The 12297-nt window shown below is 37.8% G+C and overlaps 1 protein-coding gene across 3 annotated transcripts in view; it reads left to right on the top strand.

Moving 5' to 3' along the window:
* The window catches only part of LOC135703025 (TRPL translocation defect protein 14-like), a 33480-nt gene that overhangs the window by 4122 nt on the left and 17061 nt on the right, over positions 1-12297 (top strand). Inside the window, exons 3-5 of one of the 3 annotated variants that reach the window (XM_065224123.1) lie at positions 802-839; positions 1693-1730; positions 8629-8754. In XM_065224123.1, coding sequence (XP_065080195.1) covers positions 802-839; positions 1693-1730; positions 8629-8754 — 202 coding nt within the window. Of the gene's footprint in view, positions 1-801; positions 840-1692; positions 1731-8625; positions 8755-12297 lie in introns of all 3 variants that reach the window. The other 2 variants (XM_065224122.1, XM_065224124.1) reach the window with 2 other exon arrangements.

Here is a 12297-nt window from a genome sequence, read left to right as displayed (position 1 = left end):
CTCGACTTTGTTTACCTTTGTTACTTTCGACGTAATGAAAATTTGTTCTTGACTTGTAGTTCTTCTTCTTCTTTTGCTTTCCTTTATTTAACGTCGGTCTCTGTTCCGCAATCTAGTGCCAATCACCGACGGACATCGATTGCCATCCAATGACGGCAATCGAATGTGCAAGGAAGGCAGGGGCGGCATTGCGCATCTCGAAACGAAAAACTTTTTCATACAAGTGTTCGTACAAAATGTTTCGAGATGCGCAATGTGCCCCCAGCTTCCACACACCTGCGTAGAATATCGCACATATTCAACACACACATGGGCCGGGACCAACGGCCTTACTTCCCTTCCGAAGAAAGACGTGACCAGAAATTTTTATGCCTCAGAAAAATCCCACCGACCTCGGCTGGCATTGAACCCAGACCCATTGGGGTGAACTGTTTGAGAGTTCTGAAATTGCTATATTTCAAATGTATGCAACGTAATAGTACGTTCAGACTATTCAGGTTACTATTAAAGAGACTTTCAGCCATTCGTTTGCTAAGCTTATACGAAAAAATTTCACAGAAAATCATATATATGCAATTTGATGTCAAGATATCAGCTATAGTCTGAACGTAGTTGGTTAATAACTATGACGTTTGTTTCCAGGCAAACACAATCGAACACAGCATCAAACATCGCAAAATCTACGATATACCTACAACATACAACATCTCTTATAATTCACCGTTTCGAAAGTAGAGTAGATACGAAAGCAACAATAGAGAGTTCTATAGAATATTTTGTTCGATTTGTTAATTTTTACAGGTGTTTCGAGTGCCTGAAACGGCCACTGTTCTCCTCAGGTACGATTTCATAATACCTGTGAACATGATTAGTAGTAGAATTGTAAATCAGAATGAATATATCGCAAAGTTTCATTTTTCTAGTTATTTGTGATGATTAAATGCTGTCCAATATCTCTGCTTCATAACGTTTTTGAAAAAGAATCGACTTGGTTTTCTAGACTGGAATTTCGAGAAAATTTGTATGAAGTAGCGATAATGTGACTAGAAAGATAATAGGTGGCAACTAAAACATTCAATTATTTGTGATAACTGTATGAACATAGTTTCAGCTTGTAGTTAAGTAACTTGTTTTCCGGTTAGTCTGAATGTAATTTAGAATTCTAGTAACTAAAATAAGTAAAACATTAAAAAAATGTGAACCATCAATTTGAATAGTATTGAAGGTTTCTAGCTTCACTGGCTTTTTGATCATAGACCACTTTCCGAAGTGAGAATAATTGAAAACTTTAGTTGTCACCCGTTAGCTTATTGCAGTGTATACTATCACAGGGATTAATAAGTAGAGATCACCTTGCTACCCTAATATTCATAAGTGGAGCATAAACATAAGATTTAAAAGGCGTCACTTACGAATACTACGGCAGTGCGGATGCATAGTATACAGTTAGATTTGTTATCTTTGTGCGTATAAAGGCATGTATCTTTTTCATCTTCAATGCAAAATGTAAATAGTTTAGTGATCTCTATTTTAATCCCTCCTAGTTAGATTTTGTCGTTCAGTTTCGATTATTGTTTATCAATTCTGCATATTTAAGGCTCCAATGTTCACATTTGTTTAAATAATCGTATTTCAAATGAATCTTGCACATAAATTGAATGATAAGGTTCCGACTGTCATTTCCATTTGCAGTGGTGGAATCAAGTTTTCAGACCTGACAGCGGATGAAGGTGAGATCAATTTTCCTGTTTAATTTAATTATTCTTTTCCGTAATATTCACATCATACTAACATCATTTACTCACCTACCATGAAAACATGCATGTTTAAGCTTTTATTTATTTATTTATTTTTGTCTACATTGTCCATATTTCTAATCCAATTAGTCATTACTCACAACAAATGGGAAACGTCGATTTTGCATGCAGGAATGCTAGAATTGCAACTTGATGAGCATTGACCCTGAGAATGTCGATAAGACATATGCCTAATTCTAGACGAAGCAAGGTTAAAAAACGTCTCCGAAGCAAAATCGATACTGTTTACAGAAGTTGAAGTTTGAATAAACATCCGAACTGTCGTATCTGTTTTCCCCCAGCTTGCAAGGAATAAAGCAAATTAAAACTCTGAGTAGGTATTGACGACAAAAGTTAATTGCTTATTGGCACGCACATGGTATTGTTTTGTCGACATGTAGCGTGCTGCTCCGGTGTGGTTTATTGCAATTGAGTCCATCAAGGAAGCCTCAATGGCAACAAAAACGACACGAGTCGTAAATTAATAATAGTTTTGACTTAAACTTAGACAATCCTATATTTATGAAGCTCATGGACAATTGGTGGGCTCAGCAGAGGTGGTAAATGTCGTGAAAATGTTATGTGGAAACATTTCGGGAAAAATGTCGTGACCCCCATACAATTTACTGGTGATATCTCTGCAGTAAAAATGTACATTTACCTATAGAGACTGACTATAGTCAGTTTAGGCACGCTATTATCCAACCGATTCTCGATCTGGTTCATAGAAAATCTTTCGGGCTGGAAATTTTATCGACTTCCCAGGAGATGTCCTTGTGCTATATAATATACAAATTTATGTATTCATAGGTTGGCATTGAAAGCTCTTAATTAATAACTTTGGGAGTGCTTCGAGGAACACTTGAACCTAAACGCAAAGTTTTTAGTGTTATGAAAACACTCATACACAAGTAACATTGCAAGTTTTATCGAGGTTTTAAAGCATGCTATAAATCTAAATCATGGTTTACAGAACCCTCATAAAATCAAAATTGTTCAATATCCCGAATTTGTTTAATTTGACTGGCTGATGGACATTTTTAAGACTGTTTTTTGTAAGTTGATACCAGTGCTTGACTACTGTACACTGAAGCAAAAAAAACGTAAGAATTCCGTTAGAACTACTTATGATTTTTAATGAAAAATTAGGTTTGACTTAAAAATAATAAAACTGAGCTGACTGGAACTGAACCATGGGAGTTGAGATTACGGGACCTCTATGCTGACCACTCGTCTTTCAACGCTTAGTATAATGCAATTGTTATAGGCGTGTAAGAGCTACCTCATGTTAGACGAAACTCTTTCATAAGTCTCGCTTATGAAATTAATATGTGTTGTTCATAAGTCGAGCCTTTAGAAAATCTTACGTTTATTTGCCTCAGTGTAGATATGTATGAAACAGTAGGGGTAGGAGGGAAATAGTGAACAGGTGGGGCATAATGAACATCTTGTACTTTAGACTTAAATTTCTAATTGTTTAAATCAAATTAGTAGGTAGCAAGTTCAATATCATATGGATATTTATTTATTTATTTAATATTTAGCATAACCTTGATTCCTCTGTCTATTTATAAGTCTTATTGAATATACATTATATTGAAGATACTACAAATTAATTTGTTTGAACAATTAGAAATTTAAGACTAACGTATAGGATGCCTTATTATGTTTCACCTGCTCACAATGCCCCTCGATCCCCTACATATGTAAATTTAACATTTTTGGGAATGCCTGCCTCTTCGTGTAAATCTGGCAGAGTGCAGAACTTCATTCCCTTTCTGACGATGACCGCTACACCACTCCCGCTGGAGCTGGTGCGATCAAGCCGGATAATGATGTGTTCAGACAACCAGAAGCTGTCACCGGACTTTAGGTGGGTCTAGGTTAGAAGACCCTCGTCGATGCTATACTTGCGGAGGAAGTCGGTAAGCTCACTCTGTTTAGCTCTCACAGAGGAAGCGTTCCAGGTAGCGATTGTTAGTGGTTTAGACACCATACTGGATGATGAACTTACCGAGCACTTGGATCTGTTCGGGCTTATTGCGGCACTTACGTAGAACACCGGTCATGTTTTTTGAGGGGGGGGGGGGGGGTGGATCGCACCCGTGAAGAGGCGGAAAGTCCTCCGCCCTGAAAGCATTGGCCTTATCCTTCCTTCGTCCTGGTTGATTGTTGGTGGATGCTTGATTTTGGATGCGCTTGAAATCCTCGCGTTTAGGGCACTGTTTGTCGGATCCTTGGTGAGCATCACCACAGTTAGCGCATTTGGACGCCACAGCTTCATCCGCAGCACATTCGGAGGTGGCATGGTCGTGTCCTAAGTTCAGACACCGTTGGCACTGAGTCACATCACGATGGCCGCCACCGTATGGCTCCCAGCGGACGATGGAATTGATGGAGCGGATGGCTTTCAGAGCGTTTGGAGTCACCGTTTCCTTTTGAAAGTGTACCAAGAAAAGGTAATCCGGATACGCCTTCATATTCTCGTCTCTTCATGTCATCCAATAGACGGCACTTGGGGCCAGCTTTGATTTCAACTTCGATAAACTTCGGGTCGAAGTTTGATAGCCCCTGATGACGACCTTGAACGGTTTCTCACCGGGAATGTCGTGGGTGAAGAATTCCACCTTGGAAGTCCTCAGGTAGACGACGACCAAGTCATACTCCGCGTTGGTACGGAGCACTACCTTGGTGTCGACTCTGTCCAACTTGTATTCGGCTTTAACGCCCAGCGTCGCTAGATCCGCGATGAGCTCCTTAAGATGGGCATTTTTCACTACCAATGGAGGTAGCTGCACTTTTGCCGCACTCGGGTCGGCAGAATTTTCGTTGTCGATGCCGTCGCCCAAATCACCGATATCGCTGACGTTCGTCGCGGTGACATCGTCACGTCCACTCGCACCATCGGACTGGTCCTAGTTTTTCTTCCTCTTCTTGAATAGCTTCACCGTGACGGAGGTGGTATTCCCAACATCGGCAGGAAGAGTAGCGTACCTATTTGAAATAGGTACACTCGTGCTACCCTCACCACTGTTCTTCTCTGCTTTCTCACGGATCCTGTCTTCCCATCACAGCTCAATTGGTTCCCGAGATTCTATCTGCCAGACTTTAACCTACACTACTGACGACGCGAATAAACGTTTGGAACAAACTATCGATTGAACAACTCGACAGAGCGAGCAAAAACCTGACTGAACTGCTTGGGGGACAAGCAGAGAATGGGAAAATAAACTGCGCAGTATAGGTGAGGAGAATTATGGCACTTTATGGTACCCTACAAATGTAGTGGGCCAAAAATGTCGCCACATTTTAAAACTGTTTTCTGTTGACTTTTTCACCCACAATAAAAGGCGACACAGATTTGTGACTTAGAATTTTACTGTTTTCTAGCTAATTATACCGCTTATATTTGATGTTTATTGTATGGAATCAAAAGGAAAGAATGAAAACATATTTATTAAAATTAGTGCATTATAAATTGGAAATTCCAGTTCATCCAGAAGACTGGCAACTTTTCCAGAATTAAAGAGACCGATATAGTAAACAAGTATATATCGCCCCTTAGTGGGTATATTTATATTGTTTTCTCTTAAATTAACGAAATATTCACGTACATTGCTCTGAAAATTAGAAATAAGGTGTAATCATTTTGTTCTTCAGTGGCATTAAAAAAAGTTAATATTTTTTTTTACAACGCCTAGATGCTATATTCTTTAACTATGGGGGTTATAACGGACAGTATGCACAGAACAGAAGGGGAAGTGCAAACAAATCGGTGAATCAAAAAGTGGTACGTTTTTCTGCTCAACCAGCGATGCGTTGTGGTAGCGTTCCACGCGGGCTTTCTATGCGCACTCACATTATCATATCATGCTTCCTATCTTAACTGCAGGCAGCAGATACCTTCTATCGCTAGGTGCGCTTGTGTTCTCCAATGAAAAGTGGGGCCACTTTCTGATCCGAAGTTCCTCTTCTGTTCTATGCTAGTATGCAAAAACCTGTGTGAACTGTCAAAATCGAGCAATGATCTACAATTTTGGCGTACGGCGTACGGAGTTAAGAATGAAACTGAGATTTAGGGTTCGAAAATTGAAATAGGTAATAAGGGAAGGGGGTGAAGAAACAAACAACGTATCGATAAACCCAACAACAGTCCCCGTAACGTGGGTAGATCACCTTTTCGTGGTACGTTACGGGATGTAAGATCTACCACCGATTCCTAGTCATGACTACTTCAAACTAGGGGAACAGGATTTTTCAGTAATCCAAGGAACACATCTTAGTCCTTGTTACTTTTTATGCCTTGTTGATAGTGAAAAGACTCGGCCTTGTCTACCGAGGATGATCTTGAAATAAGGAAAAAAAATGAGTTAGTTGTCTTCATCTATGTGATTCCTAATCTTCTATTCGTTGTTCCCTAGTTTGAAATGGTTAAGACTAGGGTTCTGATGCATGGTCATTATCGGTGTCATTCCTTAATTTTGTTGCTAAGGAATCCAATTTTGACTGACAAAGGGGCGCGCCTTTGGAGGGTGTTTCAACTCTCCGAAGGGTATAAATAGCGGGACCTTTCAATTAGAGTCGGATCCTTGCGATAAATGCAAGAGTGGCAACTGTAAAAACAACGTAATTTGTGATTAGCCCCGGTCCCTTTCAAATTGTATCATTATTTATGTACGGCCTTAAATTTGAAATGACGTTTTACATTCATCTAGTGATTGCCGATTTTTATTCGAATAATCGATTAATCGATTAACGAACCGAGAAAAGTAATATATTTGTAATCGGTTATATCATGCTGATATATGCATAAACTTCTCCAGAGGATCATCACATATCGTTTCAAACATATGCTGCACTCTCTTTGGTGGAAAAATGATAGCACAGCGATCAAAAAATAATCGATTAGTTGTTAATCGAATAATTCTAGGAGGCTCTAAATCCAAACACTCAGAATCATCACACATATGTATTATGATGCAAAGTAGACGAAATATGTATTTTTGTAAACAATGAAATGTCCGTAATTCGGTGCTATGCGGTACATTTGCCACCCTATTAAATACAAAATAAAACGCAAACATTTTTTATGGTCGATTTCTAAACCGGCTTAAAATTTAAGCGGGGGTAAAGTAATCAGCCCTTAATCAATAAGCAGTTCCACGCCACAAATTTACAATTTTTCTCATAATGGCGTCTTTGTTATTTTTCAATAGATTGTAGCACGGAAACGTCATTTCTCGAACTGACGTCTGATACAAAGTTGTAGAGAAAAATAAATTCTTTCTGGGAAAAGCACAAATGGTATTTTTTATAGAGGAAACAGTGTGTAATTTATACACAATAAACAATATTTGAGACGTTCTACACCAATATCTGTGAAAAAATTACTTAATAAAGCTTGTTTACAAGAAGCCTATTACCAAAAGTTGACGTTCTACGATTTTTGTAAATTTTTGTAAAACTCCACTAGTTTGCTGTGGACAGAGCTTGACTTTAAAAATAAATTATAAATATTGAAGATATACTTTCTAAGATTTTTCTGTTTTTAACCCTTTTCCAGAATTTAGTGATACAGCTTTAGCTTTACTCAAATTACTAAACAAATGTACCGTGTCTATTTTTCTCAGAAAGACTTTACTTTTCTTAAAAACTTTTTATCAGATGTCATTTCGATCAGAAGTCCAATTTATTGTAAAATGTCAAAGACGCCATTTTGAAACAAATTACAAGATCCAAAATAGTAATTTTTTGCAAAAATATGAATGATTGACCATAACATACAATGATGTAAAATTTCTTGCAAATCAGAGAAGGTGGTCCCAATTTTTATATTTTTTTTATCCTATGTGACCTGAAACTGATCCAATGCGTTCGCTATGAAAAAAAAGTTTGATATCATTACGATTCTTACCCACAAAGGGTAAGGGTGGCTGCAAACATTGTTTCCAACATGAAGCACCCTAATATTACATTTCCGGTCGGATTCGTAATTAGGGCGTACATGCTTTTGTAAACAAACATGTCAATTGCCATACGTTTCTTGCGAATAACAGCCGAATCTCGGAAACTAACAACACAATCAGGTAGATGAATGATTCCCCTACCATTTTGATCAATCGGCGATTGATCTGTTTGTCTGCATACAAAAGCATGTACGCCATAATAGCGAATAAGTCCGGATTTATCCATTTGCGGACGGTCTGTACGTAATACCTGTTACTAGACATATTTTGAAATGTTAGATTGTTTTATTGGATTGTGGTGCGACTTACTACACTTACAAATTATTACCGACTTCGGTAATTTTTTACCGAACTTTCCACAATTGAACATTTTCATTTCAAAAGCTAAATAGTATCACTAAATTATAATTTCAAGACACTGTCAGTCTTACTTAAATAATCGAGTCTTGCCATTGTGGTGAAGGCTTCAAAACTAATGAATTAAAATACCTAATTTTTAGCTGTTGAAAGTTCGGTAAAAATGACCGAAGTCGGTAATCGTTTCTAAGTGTATACGGCTGATCTGCGTTTTGAGCAATAATTTAACGAGTTTGCTTTTAGCATAACGCTTCATAACATTTCATTCCATTGTTTGTGCAGTCACATTAGGGTAGGACTTATTAAACTTATTTTTTGAAGTACTAGTCTTTGTTCGGTATGAGCAGAAATTCCTCTGATATGTCGAACAGCAACTTATTTGAAGCTTATGTGATAATTTCCTATGTTTCACTAAAAAATAAGCCACACCCTAATTTGTTGGATAATCACATATATATGTGTTCGGAGAGAATTGAATAACAAGTTTGTAATCGTTATAATACTAGAAGTACACCAAAAAGCGAGCAATAACCGGACAGTTTTCAAAGATGGTACCCCGGATCATAGCGTTGATAAGACTGCGTCCTGCCCCCGTTGTTTGGCCGCTGCTGCCGATAAACCTAATGGTAGCGAGGGTGAGTTTCTAAATGACACATTTCATAGGAACGACACCAGAGATGTCCAGTGTGATGATGATGTTTCAACTAATTGCAACCATGCTTTAATTATCAATTAACAATTCATGTGCTACAATATTAGTCGTGTCTTTCGCTTTCCATGTTTTAACCGACAATCATCCTTCAGACGAATTGGCAGACCTGAAAAAGTGTGTGAGAGCTCAATGAAGATATGTTACTCGGTTTATACGCAGCTTTTAAGTTCACGATCATTCTAATATGTGGCCTGGCAAAGTTCATCGCTATTTAAACTTGACTCATTTGTATAAATTAACCCTTGTGGCATATTTTGGGCTACTATAGTAGTAGTGATCGCGATCTGTTGTTTCAACATTGAGGAATGAAGGCTTGCATTATTGAAATCTTAATTAAGGCAGACTGCTCAAAAGAGCATAAAGGCCCAAACGCAATGTGGGCGGAAGCGGAACGGAAACGGTAAGTTTGACAGTTCTCACAAATGACATCAAGATGTCTAACCGAAGTCGATTTGATACTAATTAGCTTTCAATTCGACAAATACGCTTACTCAGATCGGGCTTTTCCGCTGCCGTTCCGCTTCCGCTGTCATTGCGCTTAAGCCTTAACAGTCGCATCTTTGCTTGATTTCCTATTCAAATGGGTCTGCTTTGCGTCTTTCGGTAGCATAACAGATATAAGAATCTTCAGTATGGTTACATATGCAAATGTATGTGTTTATTAAGATGAAATGCGTGAAATAATTAATTATTTCATACTAGTTTTCAGCGCATCAGCCTAGTTTTCTGTAGTTAGCGATCCTTGGTGCTTTACTAAACTAGAACTTATTTCCAAATTATGAACTCAATCTTATTTGTCAGTGCATTTTGGTTTCAATTATTTAATTAATATAATTTTCGTATGCGTGATCAAAACTCAAGCCGAGTAGAGAATGAATGATTTGATATTATGATATAATCGATCATGAAAACATAATTTGACAACCGAGTGGTCGAGTTAACAGTATTCATAACAAAAATGATATCTAAGGACCGATTTCTTCACCTGCGCTTGAACCAGGTTTAACCAACAATCAATACGAAACTAACGATTTTAAATTGGCTCACCACTTGACTAGCCTATTGGTCCCAAGCAAACGATTAACGTACCCTATTCTAGTTGAAATTCTAGTACTACGCAATGTTTGTTTTGATTCGCTATGAAAGATTGACAGATAAAATGAGGGGTTATTGGTTTTCCTTATGTTTCGAGGGGTGAATCGATTAGCTTGGGACCGAAGAGAGTACCAGAGCTGAGCCAAAAAGTTGAGCACGTTATTTTGGGACCTTCTTGTCTTAGAGTTACCTCTATGGTTTAACCTTCTATAGCCGCTAGCGGTAGCTACACGCTATTTAAATTCTACTCAGTGACTGAGTAGAATTGTATTTTCCACTCTTTTTCTCTCACGGGAAACTTATTTAGTCACTGAGTAAACTCCTTTTTGAACTGCAACTGAGTAAAATTTCCGTGAGATAAAAACAACTGAGAGGGCAATACAATTCTACGTGACTGAGTAGAATTGATATAGAGTGTATGGCATTGTTTAACAGTGTATATGTCACGCTAACTCCAAAGTACCCATTAATGAGTAAAATTTTACTCATTTTCAAGAAAAGTGGCTTAACTCATGAAATGAGTAAAACCGGTTTCACTCATTAATGAGTATTAAACAGATACGTCAAAAATGGGTATTTTGTACCCTGCTTGCTTTTTTCGAAATGTATGAAAAGTACCCATTTTATTGATTTGCTTTTTGCTTCATGGGAATACCTGGCATCAAACCGATGTATTCCTTTAAGAAAACCTGAAATCCTATAAAAACAAATTCATACTCTTTATTGGACATAATTATTAGCACAAGTAATCACACAAATAATCAATAGCATCCACTGGGCATCGGTCTACGAGGTTTGCTGCTCATTCAGATGGTTCGGACCCTTCTGTAAACTTCATTTCTTCCTCTTTGAAAATCATCGCTAACCTGAAACGGAACACGTATTTGGAACAAATACAATTTTCATCATAATTGCACATACAATTTTTACCTCGTAACAATCGATATCAGATCATGTCCAGGAATGCTGTGCTGTTCTTCAGATTTTTTATGGAAAGTGACGGAAACAATAAAACTCGCAGCCGCAGCATTGTTGTTAAGTTAACATTTTCACGTCAATCAACATCGGTCGGCTCGGTTGGAACACAATTTCATACTCCGTCGTATCGTCACGTAATCGATGCACATGAAATTCAAGAATGTTCATAACATTTGGTTGTTAAAAATGATAAAACACTCTGCGCTTCCAGTTCACCAAAGATGTCTTGACAATAATTGAATGTACATTTTTACCCATTTTAATTGCAGTAGATATGTTCAAAAATGGGGAAAAAGTACCCGCTTTCCGGTTTTCGAAAATACCCATTTTTTGACATTTTTGAATAACTTCAAAAAATGAGTACAAGGTACTCATTTAATGGGTACTTTTCAGTTAGCGTGAAAGCGGAGACCACAATATTGCGTCAAGCGGGACCCACAATACTGCGTCAGCGTCAGCGTCAAATTTGAATCTGATCAAAATTGACGAACTGACGCAGCGTCGAAGTGAAGTCGTCAAGTAGATATGTCGGTGGAAAAGTAGCTTGACATGTGTTATAGAGATTAGTGACGTTTAGCACACACACACTAGCAGGTGCATCGCCGTGTAAAGTTACTTAGTATTTTCCTTTGACTAACCTAAAAAATGTATGAAATTAGATCTGCCAAATGAGCTTGACAGCTATGTGTTATGTATTTTCCTCGGATTTTCACTGACACGCTCTCACATATCGCACCCATACAACCGGACGTGAAAATCTCTATACCTGTTATTTGACGAATGAAGAAATCTTCATTTTATCAACAAACATTTGAATATGCACCAGCCGGATCATTGCAAAATCGATATAGAAAACAAAATATTCCATGTGGATGACGATTTCCAGCACCTATGGGAAATGGCTCTAATGTTGGTCTATGGATCTAAGATTGGGCCCATCGCTAAAAATATGCTATTTATCAATTTTATCTAGATGAACGCGTCATTGGGACGGTACTAATGGATTTAGTCGATTGTTGAATTTATGTATGGGCCCAAATTAGGGGCATTTAGGCCGACATTACATCCATTTCCCCTACCATGGATAAATGAATCAGGAAATGTGAAAATTGGCAAATCAAAGTTGACACTCGTAGAGAATAGAAGAACTATGAGAGTGATGATGGTTTCAAAATTTTACACGGTGAGGTATACGAGAGCAATCTTAAAATGCTTTTATTTTGAAAATGGAGCATTTTATTTAAATCTGGTTGATGCTATGTTAGTAGAAAACTTAAGGATTACTCAATAGGCCTTTTTAATGCACCACCAACGTAGAGTGCGCTACGCGAGTTCGAGAAGAAACGTCAACCAAACCGTTTGTTTACATCAGAATAACTATTTTTCACAACGC

This window comes from Ochlerotatus camptorhynchus, unplaced genomic scaffold, assembly GCF_037179485.1.
Source record: "Ochlerotatus camptorhynchus isolate MF236.1 unplaced genomic scaffold, CSIRO-AGI_Acam_v1.1 ptg000205l, whole genome shotgun sequence".
Lineage (NCBI taxonomy): Eukaryota > Metazoa > Arthropoda > Insecta > Diptera > Culicidae > Ochlerotatus > Ochlerotatus camptorhynchus.
This window is presented reverse-complemented; position numbering and strand designations above follow the sequence as displayed.